Source organism: Dromiciops gliroides, chromosome 4, assembly GCF_019393635.1.
Source record: "Dromiciops gliroides isolate mDroGli1 chromosome 4, mDroGli1.pri, whole genome shotgun sequence".
Classification (NCBI taxonomy): Eukaryota; Metazoa; Chordata; class Mammalia; order Microbiotheria; family Microbiotheriidae; genus Dromiciops; species Dromiciops gliroides.
Genome location: NC_057864.1, coordinates 68,097,803 through 68,110,083, shown reverse-complemented (window position 1 = coordinate 68,110,083; position 12,281 = coordinate 68,097,803). Strand labels below are relative to the sequence as shown.

General features: G+C 34.9%; 1 protein-coding gene across 5 annotated transcripts in view; it reads left to right on the top strand.

The window, feature by feature from the left end:
- Positions 1–12,281, top strand: part of COP1 (COP1 E3 ubiquitin ligase) — a 240,336-nt gene that overhangs the window by 28,678 nt on the left and 199,377 nt on the right. For 3 of the 5 annotated variants that reach the window (XM_044004926.1, XM_044004923.1, XM_044004925.1), the window contains exons 3-5: positions 263–360; positions 8,144–8,220; positions 10,702–10,821. In XM_044004926.1, coding sequence (XP_043860861.1) covers positions 263–360; positions 8,144–8,220; positions 10,702–10,821 — 295 coding nt within the window. The remainder of the gene's footprint in view (positions 1–262; positions 361–8,143; positions 8,221–10,701; positions 10,822–12,281) is intronic. The other 2 variants (XM_044004924.1, XM_044004927.1) reach the window with 1 other exon arrangement.

Genomic DNA, 12,281 nt, shown 5'->3' with positions numbered 1-12,281 from the left:
TACTGTACATACACCGTTTCCTATACATCTTTTTCCTTTGGGATAACTTATAACCACCTTACTCAATACATAATAGTAATTTTCCAGATTTTTGATTTTAAATGTATTCTTTGTGAGTGAGCATTAAAAATTAGTTATACAAAAACTCATATTGGCTTCTTAAGGATAAAATCATATGACTCATCTAACTGATTATAACTTATTTGAGTGTATAACATCTCATTGATGTAACTTTTTTCTTTTTTTCTATTCTTACTAATAGCTATAAATGTATCCATCAGAGCCTGGAAGACAATAATAGGTGTCCCAAGTGTAACTATGTTGTGGACAATATTGACCATCTTTACCCTAACTTCTTAGGTGAGTATTTGGAAATGAATTTTTTTAGATGCCACTTATTGTGTAGACCTGATAACTAAGATTTTGACTTTCTTAAAGATCCCAGTTTAGAGACAAATCACTCTAGTTTTTCTTTGCTAGACTTAGTCATACCTGTTAGAAAAGCAATACTTTAACTTAAACCTAAAACTATTTTGTGCAATTTCCTGGTTTCTTTTGCTTTTGTGACATATACTTCTGATTAGTGGTTGTTGCTTTTGTAGTAGTTGTTTTCTTTTTGAGGAAAACTAGATGGCATAGCGAATAAAGTACTGGACTTGGTATCAGGAAAACTCAGCAACTTATTAATTCTGTGATCCTGGGCAAGCTATATCCTCTCTTAACCCTCAGTTTCTTTATCTGTAAAATGGGGATAATAATACCTTCATATGTTGTGGGGATCAGTTGAGATAAAATGCAAAACACTTTACAAACCTCAAGGTGTTTTGTTAGGTGAATAATATTATTTTAACCTCATAAGGACACAATTATAAGATCACATAAGTAAATATTCTCAACTTTCATTCTTTTTACTAAACTTTAAAAAGATCTAAAATTAAATTCAGTTCTAGCTTTGATCAGTGAAAGCTGGAAGAAACCTGCTGAGTCTGATGATGTTTAGTCAATTTAGAATCTAGAATCCTTAGCATAATAGCATATTTTAGGGTAAGGTAGAAAATAGAGTGAGCAGTAAAAGCAAATATATACATGTATAGGATGTTAGGTCATGGTTTGGGAAAATTTGTGTAGGACTGATAATCTGTGAATGCAATTGTGAATTTTTGGAAATGAGTCATTTATGTAAGATGTAGTTATGTTTTTTTTAAAGTTTAAATTCCACAGTAAAGATTACTATGTCAGAGTGGATTTGTATCACTAGGAATGCAGTTTAGACAACCTAATTTGTTAAAAGAGTGTTATATCATATATGAATTATAGCTAAAGATTTCCTAGGAATTATAATAAATTCAATATTCCTGCCTTGTTTGGAATCTTGCTCTTGACATTTTTTTCTTTTTTTGCATTTTTATGCTTTTCCTCTCCCCTGAACTCTTTCATATGTATACATACATTTTTTTTATACATCTATATTTTTGAACAAAAGACTTTCCTTAGTAGATAAATGGTCAAAAGATAACATACATAAGTTCCTTAAACATCTTAGATATCAAGCTTTTATTGGAGAAATTTACTGCAAAGATTTTTATCTTGTTAATTATTTCTCTTCTAATTCTAACTGCATTACTTTTGTTTGTGAAAACAATTTTCAATTTTATGATCAGAATTGTCCATTTAGTCTCTTGTAAACTTTCTGTTCCTTGTATAGTCAAGAACTCTTCCTTCATGCATAGTTGTGAAAGGTATGCTCTATCATATCTAAGTGATAGATTTAGATTTCTTAATTTCTATTTAGGTTCCAAAAAGAAATTGAGATTTCTATTCTAGGAATAGATTTATAAGAATCTATTCTAGATTTCTAGAATAAAGAATCTAGAATTCTACATTTCTTTTCAGAGCCTTGACTTCTTGTTTATCATTTTATTAGATTTTTCTAGGTATGAAACGGGGCATGTTTAGGTCCCCAACTATTGTCCTTTTTCTGTCTATTTCTTTCTGTAATTTGATTAACTTTTTCTTTAAGAACTTAAATGCTTTGGGGCACCTAGGTGGCACAGTGGATAAAGCACCAGCCCTGGATTCCGGAGTACCTGAGTTCAAATCTGGCCTCAGACGCTTGACACTTACTAGCTGTGTGACCCTGGGCAAGTCACTTAACCCCCATAGCCCTGCAAAAAACAAAAATGAACTTAGATGCTTTTCCATTCAGTGCATATATGCCAAATATTGATATTATTTAATTATCCATGATACCTTTAGAGGCAGTTAGGTGGTATAGTGGATAGAGTACTGGACTTAGACTCTAGAAGACTTGAGTTCAGATGTGATCTCAAAACAATTGTTGGATTTGTGTCCTTGGGCAAGTCACTTTAACTTCTGTGTGACTCATCCCTCAACTATAAAATGGGAATAATAATAGCACCACTTTCCCAAGGTTTTTATGAGAATCAAATGATATAATATTTGTAAAGCACTTAGTATAGTGCCTGGCACATAGTAGGTTCCTTTTTTGGGGGCAGGGCAATGAGGGTTAAGTGACTTACCCAGGGTCACACAGCTAGTTATCCCTGAGCCACCTACCTGCTCCCCACATAGTAGGTTCTTAATAGATAGTTGTTTCCTTCCTTCTTTCCTTTTGTTAAGCGTAATGGAGTTTTTTCCTCTTCTCTTTTAGTTGTATCTTTTTTTTTTTTTTTTGGCGGGACAATGAGGGTTAAGTGAATTGCCCAGGGTCACACAGCTAGAGTCAAGTGTCTGAGGTCGGATTTGAACTCAGGTTCTCCTGAATCCAGGACCAGTGCTTTATCCACTGCGCCACCTAGTTTCAGATCATGATTACTAGCTCATATTTTTTGAGTTTCCTTGAAGCATAATATATTCTGCTCCAACTTCTTATTTTAATTCTATGTAAATTTTTGTGAGTATGGGTGTGTATTTACTGTAAGCAACATAGTGTTTTCTAATCCATTCTGCTGCCCTTCTCTTTTTTTCTAGGTGAGGTCATCTAATTTACATTTATTGTTATTGCAATTTGTATATTTTCCTTCATCATATCTTTTCTACTTTTCCTTTTTTTTTCTCCTTTGATAGAAAAAGAGAAAGAAGTTGATCAGTAATAGTCTGTAATTTAAATGGTGTGTTCCTACTTCTCTTTCCTTCCTTCTTTTTACCAAGCCAAGACCTCAGTTTCTTTCCTAGCCTCTCTCTTTTTTTAATCCCTTCTTTAGGATAAACTCTCAGAAATGAAAATTACCCATGTGATTATTCCTCTCCTGACTCTATCCCTTTTCCACTCCATTTTCCTTACTCTTTTCCATGCCTATTTGTTGAGTTACACATCAAACCTTATAGTTCTCTGTGTTTGTGTGTGTCTTGTTCAGATAAGAATGGGGTCATGTGATACTGCTTCCCAGGCCCCTTTCTTTATGTTTGTAGACTCTTCTTATGTGCCCCATTTATCTGAAATAGTAAGCTCTTGTCTTCTTCCTCCTTTATTCTATAGTATGTTCTTTCTCTGTCCATTTTTTTCCCCATTAAAACCAGCAAAACCAAAAAGACCTTCACTCACGCCCTATTTTTGTTTTATTTCCTTCTCTCTGTAATCCTTGAAGACATAAGTTTCTGAAAGGATACTTCTTCATTGTCTGGCCCCTTCAATTACTCTATGTATTTGCCTTAATGTTTCTTTAGCCTATTATCTTTTCATTTCATTTTGATATTTTCATCAAGAATGCTTGAAACTTCTTTATTCTATTAAAAGTCCATTTTCCCTCCTGTAGGATTATACACTTTTACAGGATGTTATTCTTGAAGTTAAGTGTTTATATATATCTTATGCCTTTTTGTATATCCCATGATTTTCTCTCCCTTATGTAAGTTGTGGCCAAGATTTGTTTGATCTATTATTGCCTTTTGACAATATTAATATCCTTGCTATGACATTCCTGGGGCTTTTCTGTTTGTGGTTTCTTTCAATAGGTGATTGATAGATTCTCTTTTCACTTTTTATCCCCCTTGGTTTTAGTAGTCTGGGAAATTTTATGATTTCTCAAAAGAGCATTCAAATTTTTTGTTTGGTCTTTGTTTTCAAGGATTTTGATGATTCTTAAATTTTCTTCTCTACCTGTTTTCTAAGTTTCTGATGGTACTTTAAGTTTTCTAATTTTCTTTTAGTTTTAAGAATTTGTTCAGATATTTCTTATTGACACATTGAATAGCATTTTATCCATATTCGTTTTCAGGGAGTCTAGTACCTGAGTGAAGTTTTCTACCTTCTGTAAAAAGCTGCTTATTCTCTTTTCCATTTTTCCCCCTCCAGAGCTCTCTTTTCATTTCTGTTTCATATAGTTTATTTTTTCCCCCAGAAACTCTTGTAGTCCTTGTGGCCAAGGCTTCCCCCATCCCCAAGCCAGGTAATGATTATAGTTTTGAGATTATTCTTTTCCTCCATGATATTCCTTCATTTATGTTTTGGGTATCTTCTTCTCTTTACATATTTATCCTCAGTACCGAGATTGGGGTTTTTCATTTTTACTTGTAGCCTTTAACATTCTTGAATGAAATGGGTGAGTTTTGTTCGGTTCTATCCCTTCTGTAGTCTGGATGCTATTGTTAATCTCTGTGGGGGTGACTGGTATTAAGAACCCCAAGGACTGCCTCAGTCTCTAGCTTCTATTTCACTTATCTGTGAGGTCTCGACTGGTCTCTTTCTTCTTCTCTGCCCAGTCCTCAACTGGGACTTTGTTCCATCCCCTGCTTGTAACTCTGATAGGCTCCTGTGGGATGTTGGATATAATGCTGGTAATGCATCTTTAGAGTACATTCTCTCTCTCCCCTTCCACCGCCCCCCTCTGCCCCCACCCCCAAATGGTTTTATTGCTGTTCTCTGCAGTGACTCCCAGAGCTCAGAAGAGTACGTAGTTAGACCTAGCCTCCCTGCCCCTCCTCCCAGCGGGAAGCAGCCTGTGCAGGGACCTGTAGGGGCTGGCTCTATTTCTTGTAGTTTCCCTTTTCAGAGTGTAATGGGGGAAATGGGGTACGGGTTGTGTTAGGGATTGGGGTTCTTAGGAATTCCTCTTTAAAGAATTACACCCTCTTGCACACAAAACGTAGTTAGAATAAAGTGGTAGTTTATTTAGGGCCAAGGGAAGGGAAGGGTGGGGGGAGGGAAACCATGAAAGAAATCCTTGGATTTCTCATGGGGAGATAGGCACGAAGCACATGGCTCCGAGGTACCAAATCTCCTCGAACAGGAGACTGGAAGGTACTTTTATAGAGGACTGATGAGGGTGGACCATCTGCCCGTGAAAAGTTCCTTTAGTGAGAGAGGACCATCCCCCACTGGTAGTGACTAGAGGAATTCTGTGAGGGGTGGCTCTCTCTTAAGGACCCAAAGGCCGGAGCCACACCCAAGGGAGACCAGAATGAAGGGTAGGAATCCGAAGCTAGTTCAGTCTGATTTGGTTCAGCTTATCTCTCTAGGCATTATCTGTCCTCTGGTTTAGTTTCTCAAGGAGAAGGTTCCTTGATGTGCCCCAGAGAACTTCTGGGGTGCTCTGCACCCCATGACAAGAGGAATAGCATTAAGACCATTTTAAAGGAATTTGTGCTGCTCCTCCTTCCTCTCCTCTTCTGCTTACAGCTAGTGCTGGCTTCTCCTCTAGCAGACTGCCTTGTTATGTTTTTCTTTTTATGCAGTTTTGAACTGGATGGAGAAACTTTACTTTGAATCTTTTCAGATTTCTTAATCATTGGTTTTTGGGGGAAGGGTGCTTTTTAGGATAGTTATTTAGGTTTCTTTGGTAACATCTGGGCTTCTTTATGACTTTTCAAACTGCCATCTCAACTGAAAATGAATTGTAATCTTGTAATTGTTAAGGATCTCTCAACCCGCCCCCCCCCCTTTCCTTGTTCTTCATTTCTTTGTTTTTGACATAGTTATTTACTCCTTCCTTTTCGAGGCCCCACTCCTTTACTTTCAGCCACACTACAGTCTCTGGGTTATCTTCCTACCTTTCTACTTTTCCCCCTTCCCCCTCCCTTTTGTCATGTCTCCCATGACAATCATACTCACTATCCCCAAGCTTCAACTAAAATATGTATTTAAATACTTAAATTAAAAATTAAATTAAATTAAACTTAAATTAAAGCATCTTCTGCCTACATGTATCATAGTATCCAGAATTTAACATGTCCCAAACTGAACTTCTTTCCAAAATTAAGTTTTCCTTCTGTTTGTCACTTCTTACTTGTGTCATTTTCTATTCATTTAGTCTTTTGCATTTGAAATCTAGTCTTTTCCTTTGACTCTCTTATCAATTATTTTCTAAGTTCTCAAGAAAAAATTTATTATTTTGAACTTGCTAAACATGGAAATTTCCATATACAAAGAGCAGAAAAAACTGATTATAAAATCATGGATCTCAAATATTATGTAAAACTTGCTCTTAAAGTATATTTATACATACATATAATAAATTCATTGCATTACTTTCTAAACTGTCTTGCTTGTTGCCTTCTGAATTTCCTTCTCTTCCTAGTCATTTAATGTTGATGAGCCATGATTTCCTTATCTTTAAAATGGGAATGACAACATCTATAATGACATATGCCTCATCATGTTCCAAGTGCAATCTAGGGCTTGCCTGGCAAAAGACAGAAATGAAATAATCCTTGCCTTTCAAAGAGCTTTCATTCCCTAGAAGGGGACACACAAAAGTATATGCAAAATAAACATTTACAAAATAAATACAAGATACTTTTTTGGGGGAAGATATAGCATTTGGGAAGAATCAGAAAAAAACTCATAGGACATAGTGATTGAACTGACCTTTGAAGTGAACTAGGGATCTTACAGTGTAAGTTGAAAGGGGGTACATTCCAGGTATGGAGGACCACCTGTGCAGAGGCAGGAGACAGGAGGAGAGGGAATGTTGTCTGTAAGGAACAGTAAGAAGTCCATTTTAGTTGAAACAGAATGTTGAAAGAGAAATAACATGAAATTCTGGAAAGGCGTGTTAGAGCAAGTTTGAGAGATGGGCTTTAAAATTGAGTAGAGGATTTTGCATTGAAATGTATTGAGTATGTGAGATGGTCAGAATTGTGCCTTTGGAATATCACTTGGACAATTGTGTGGAGGTTGAATTGGAAAGGGATATACTGAAAGCATGGAGACCATTTAGGAGACTATATCTGTCTAGTGAAGAGGTAATGAGGTGTTCTTTGCATGGAGAGGAGGAGATGGGTGTGAATGACATTGTGAAGATAGAATAGACACAGCTTGTACTTGATTGTGTATGTGGGGTGAGGGAGAGTGAGAAATAACACTAAGGTTGTAAACTTGGGAGACTGCAAGGCTAATAGTGCCTTTGACTGAAATAAGCAAGTATAGAGGAGCACTGGGTTTTAGGGGAAAGGTAATGGTTCTGTTTGGGAAATGTTGAATTTGAGAGGCCTATGAACATCCAATTCAAAATGTCCAACATGTAATTGGAGCTAAAGAAAGCGAGACTAAGTCTGGATTAAAAACAAAAACAAAAAAACAAAACAACTAGTTGAATTAATGAGAGCCAATTAGATCAAAAAGAGAGAAGTGCGATCAGGACAAGCCCCATAATTAGGGGGTGAGAAATGGCTGATGATTCTGTAGAGGAGACTGAGTAGTGAATAGTTAGAAGGGTAAGAAGAGAACCAAGAGAAAGCAGTGTCACTAAGACTCAAGAGGAGAGAGAAATGGAAGGGAAAATGGCCAACAATGTCAAGGCACAGAAATAAAGAAGTTATTAGGAATGAGGAAAGGCTATCAGAATTCACTATCAGTATGCTGCTTATTGGATCAAATGACAGTGTATAAAAAGTGTTTTATAAATCTTAAAACCGTGTGTGTGTGTGTGTGTGTGTGTGTGTGTGTGTGTGTGTGTGTGTGTGTGTGTGTGAGAGAGAGAGAGAGAGATATTATGTTTATTTGAGTAGGTTTGTCCATTCTTTAAATTGGTTAATAGCGAGAGAAAAAGTCCATGTTTTCTGCTTTTTACATATTGTTATAAGTTTTTACATATTATAAGTTTTGTGCTTATGAAACTAAAATGATTCAGCTAAAATAGCCAAATCTGATATATAAAAAAATAATAAATTATTTTCTTCCCAGTGAATGAACTTATTCTCAAACAGAAGCAAAGATTTGAGGAAAAGAGGTTCAAGTTGGACCATTCAGTGAGTAGCACCGTATGTTTCAACTCTTTTTACTACATTTTATAACTCACTTTGTTTTTACCTAACAGTTTATCTTAAGGAAAATTAAAATAATTTATTGTTGATCCACCTAAAAAAATGGTCTCTGTAGGATTTTCCAAATAAAATTTTGAGAATTACTTATTTATAGTATTTGTTTTGTTTGTAATTGTCTTGAACAATGAGAGGGTAAAGTTGGGCTCCCTAGACTTTAAAAATCTGTGAAGACAGTGACCATATTTTTAGTTAACCTTTTTTATCTACCTTAGTGCCTAATCAATTGTGCTTTCAGTAGTAGGGACCTAATAAGTATTGAATTTAATTTAAATAAGTCTTTATGGGAATGAAGTGGGGTTTTGAAGAAAAGAATTGGGAAATGAGGAAAAGAAGATGAAATTACTGTGTGAAAGGATTTTTGAAAATTTCTTAAATCTTGTATTTAGGGTTCTTATTTGTATTTTTGTTAAGGAATCTTACCAAATAGGCCCTTGTAAGAATTACTTGAACTCCCATTATCATTAGCAATATTAATAATTGTAATAATAACTCACCCTTTAAACATTCTTTTAAAAGATACAAATATTTCCATTGTGCTGAGTTACCATCTTAGAGTGCTTTTTACTCTTCAGAGTCCTTTCACATATTTTATTCAGATAATCTTGTCTGAAATTAAACTAAAATTAAACCTGTTTAATTCAATACTGTGTAGCCTATAAAACTAAAATATGCTCCTAAAACACTCTTAGATGAGTAAGAATGGAATCAGGGGCATGGAATGTGGTAGCAATGTGTTTTTGAAGGCAGCATAACAAACATAGTGGGATCTTTTAATTCAAAAATGTATTATAGAAGCATCTAGAATGCCCTTTATATGAGTTGGGGTTTTGTATTTCCTCTCTCTTTTCATTTCTTCTATTTCAGAATGGCCACAGGTGGCAAATATTTCAAGATCATCAGTCAATTTGATCAGAAAGTGAAAATGAATTACTATTCCCCTTACTGTAGATTTTTGGCAGTATAAGCAATGGGACTGCTTATATTTAACGTGGCTAATAATTCAAGAGAACAGTATCAGATTTTAAAATAGTAACATTAAAATTTCCAAAAAATTCTTAGCTGTAAGAAAATATTTTCTTTTTCTACAACATAGACTTTGTTCAGATTAGTGCCTAGTCATGCAAAAAACTTCATGATTTTTTTTATTCTTCTATATTCCATTTCACTAGTCTTGCATTAATCACTCTTTAGTTGTGAATTTTATAAATTTGTGGAAATTGTTCCACATTTCTATTGAACAGAAACTTTACAACAAATCTTGTATATATAAATGTATAATTCTTTATGAAATACAATAATTAATACTTAAAACAATCCTCTGGGTCTAGGTCTATGCCTATTTCTTGGGTGAGGATTGGGATCAAGTTTTTGTTTCTTTGCTGCTAGCATCGGTGGTGGTAGTGCCTTAGTACAGGCTTCTTTCTTCAGAGCCTTAAACTCTAGCTGATTGATGTAAGATTTACATTCCATCACTTGCCATAGAGATAGACATACTCAAACTATTACAATGGGCCGTGTCAAGCTTTTACTTAAGCGAATGGGAGACTCTTGGAAAAGAGGTAGAAGGGCATTTTGTTGTTTGGATCAGAACCACAGCCCTCCTTGTCTGGATGGAGGAGAGATGTTCCTCCTAGATGTAGTAGATGAAAGAACCCACATTTTGGAATGTATTTTGAACTTAGGATATTATTTCTACTTTTGCTAATAACATTTCTGATAGTGAAGTGTGCATGTACAAATTAGGAATTTTTTTCTATTAACTCTTTGTAGGTTCTAATGCTGTTAATTATATGTTGATGACATTGGAATGAAGGCAATTTGTGGTTTCTAGCCTATTTAAAACTTAATTCTATTTGTCTAATTCTGACAATCTTTTTTTATTTGAAAACTGAATTATCCCAAATGGAACATGCTTCTTATAGAAAATGCTTAAGTTTAGTTATTGGCTTCAAAGTTTTCTTGTTGACTATAATAGAATACTAAAGGCATTTTATTAAAATATAGAAATCTTAAAATAGCTTAATTTAGAAATTTAATTAATGTGGTTTTCATATGTATATGTTACAGAATAATAATAATTAGCAGTTTATTACTTTATTTAAGAATGAATGACTAGTCTGATTATTTTTGACAGGAAGATGCCAGTGAAAAAGAGTCAGAAAGATTTTTGCTATGAAAGGTAAAAGGACATATTCATGAGAGTGAGGATAGAAAATTTAAATTTCATCCAGAAGGCAGTGTTGAGCAATTGGCATGGAATCAGGGGCATGGAATGTGGTAGTAATGTGCTTTTGAAGGCAGCATAACAAACATAGTGGGATCTTTTAATTTAAAAATGCATTATAGAAGCATCTAGAATGCCCTTTATATGAGTTGGGGTTTTGTATTTCCTCTCTCTTTTCATTTCTTCTATTTCAGAATGGCCACAGGTGGCAAATATTTCAAGATTTATTAGGAACTGATCAAGATAACCTCGATTTACCCAATGTCAACCTGATGCTGGAACTACTTGTACAAAAGAAAAAACAGCTGGAGGCAGTAAGTGGAAGGGGTTTTTGTTTTTTCTTTAATTTTGCTCTGTGTCAGGCAAGTATTTAAACAGGTATGGGAGTGTTTTTAGAAGTAGTAAGATGGTATAAGTCAAATCTACCTTTTTTTTCCCAGTTCAGGCAGGCAAGATCATTTCTCATTTACATCAGTTTCCCCTTCTGCATCAAAGGGCAACTGTTAAAATTTTCTCTCGACAGGCTATGATTTGTAATAGTAGTGGGCTTGAATGCCTGAAGAGTAGTTAACAGCTGTGAACTTTGTTTAGTTAAGTTCTTTTTGATGAAAATAAATGGAATAAGTACACAAGGCAATTGTACTCTGCATCAATTAAACACATCTGAATTATTGGGTCTGCTGCTGATGGCTATCACATTTCAGAAGGGATGTTGACAATCTGCACTTATCCAGAGGTGGTTAACCTTAGTGGTGAAAGGGTTTCAAAACACTGCTAGATGAAGAATTGGTTAAAGGACCTACAGATAGATGTTTACCTTGTAGAAGAGGGGATATGAATTCAGTCTTAAAAAGGTTGATAGGTGAAAGCAGGTTTAAAATGTTTTTTCCATGATCCTAGTGCACAGAACTCAGCTCAGTGGGTAGAAGTTAATAGAGAAACCTCAACCTAAGGAAAAACTTTCTAACATTTGTAACTGTCAAAAAGTTGAATAGGTGGCCTTTGGAGCTAGTGGATTTCTCCTCACTAGAGGTCTTCAAGCCAAGGGTGGATGGCCACCTGCTGGATATATGGTAGTAGGGATTTTTTTTTTTTGAATATGGGTCAGACTAGATGTCCACTGAAGTACCTTTCTACTAGGAAATGTGATTATGTGTCTTAGGAACAAAGTAGTTTTTGGTGGTAACGTCTCAATTGCTTATATCCCATATTAGCCTCTCCCTCCCCGTGCCTAAAATTTGGCCTATATAAAAAATTATATATATATTCCTATATAAAAATTTTATATAGAACTTGAGTGCTACATGTATTCAGTATTATTTTTCAGTATATACATATGTATATATTTTCCTATTCAGTATTTTCATTTTAGTGCCTGCAACAGTATATTTTGAATAATGCAGCAGTTGATATTACTGGGAAAATTAAGATAAAGTTAAATTTGATTTAGAGATAGCTTTTGAGAACTGTATTTTTGTATATATGCTTAATCGTACCCTGGCCATTAGCTGTCCTTCTAGTAGAAAAGCTACCTTTATTGTTAGGTTCAGAATATAAGCAGTCAACAAACATTCATTTTTTTTTATTCATTCTTTTTTTCATCTTTGTACTTTTTAGACTTCACCTTCCTTTGGCTTCTATGACACTTCTGTCTTCTCATTCTCCTTTTAAACCTGTCTGACTATTCCTTTCTAATCTATTTTCCTGGAACATTCTCATCTGCTGCCTCTTATACATGACTGCTCACAAGGCTCTGACATCTCTCCTCTTTTCT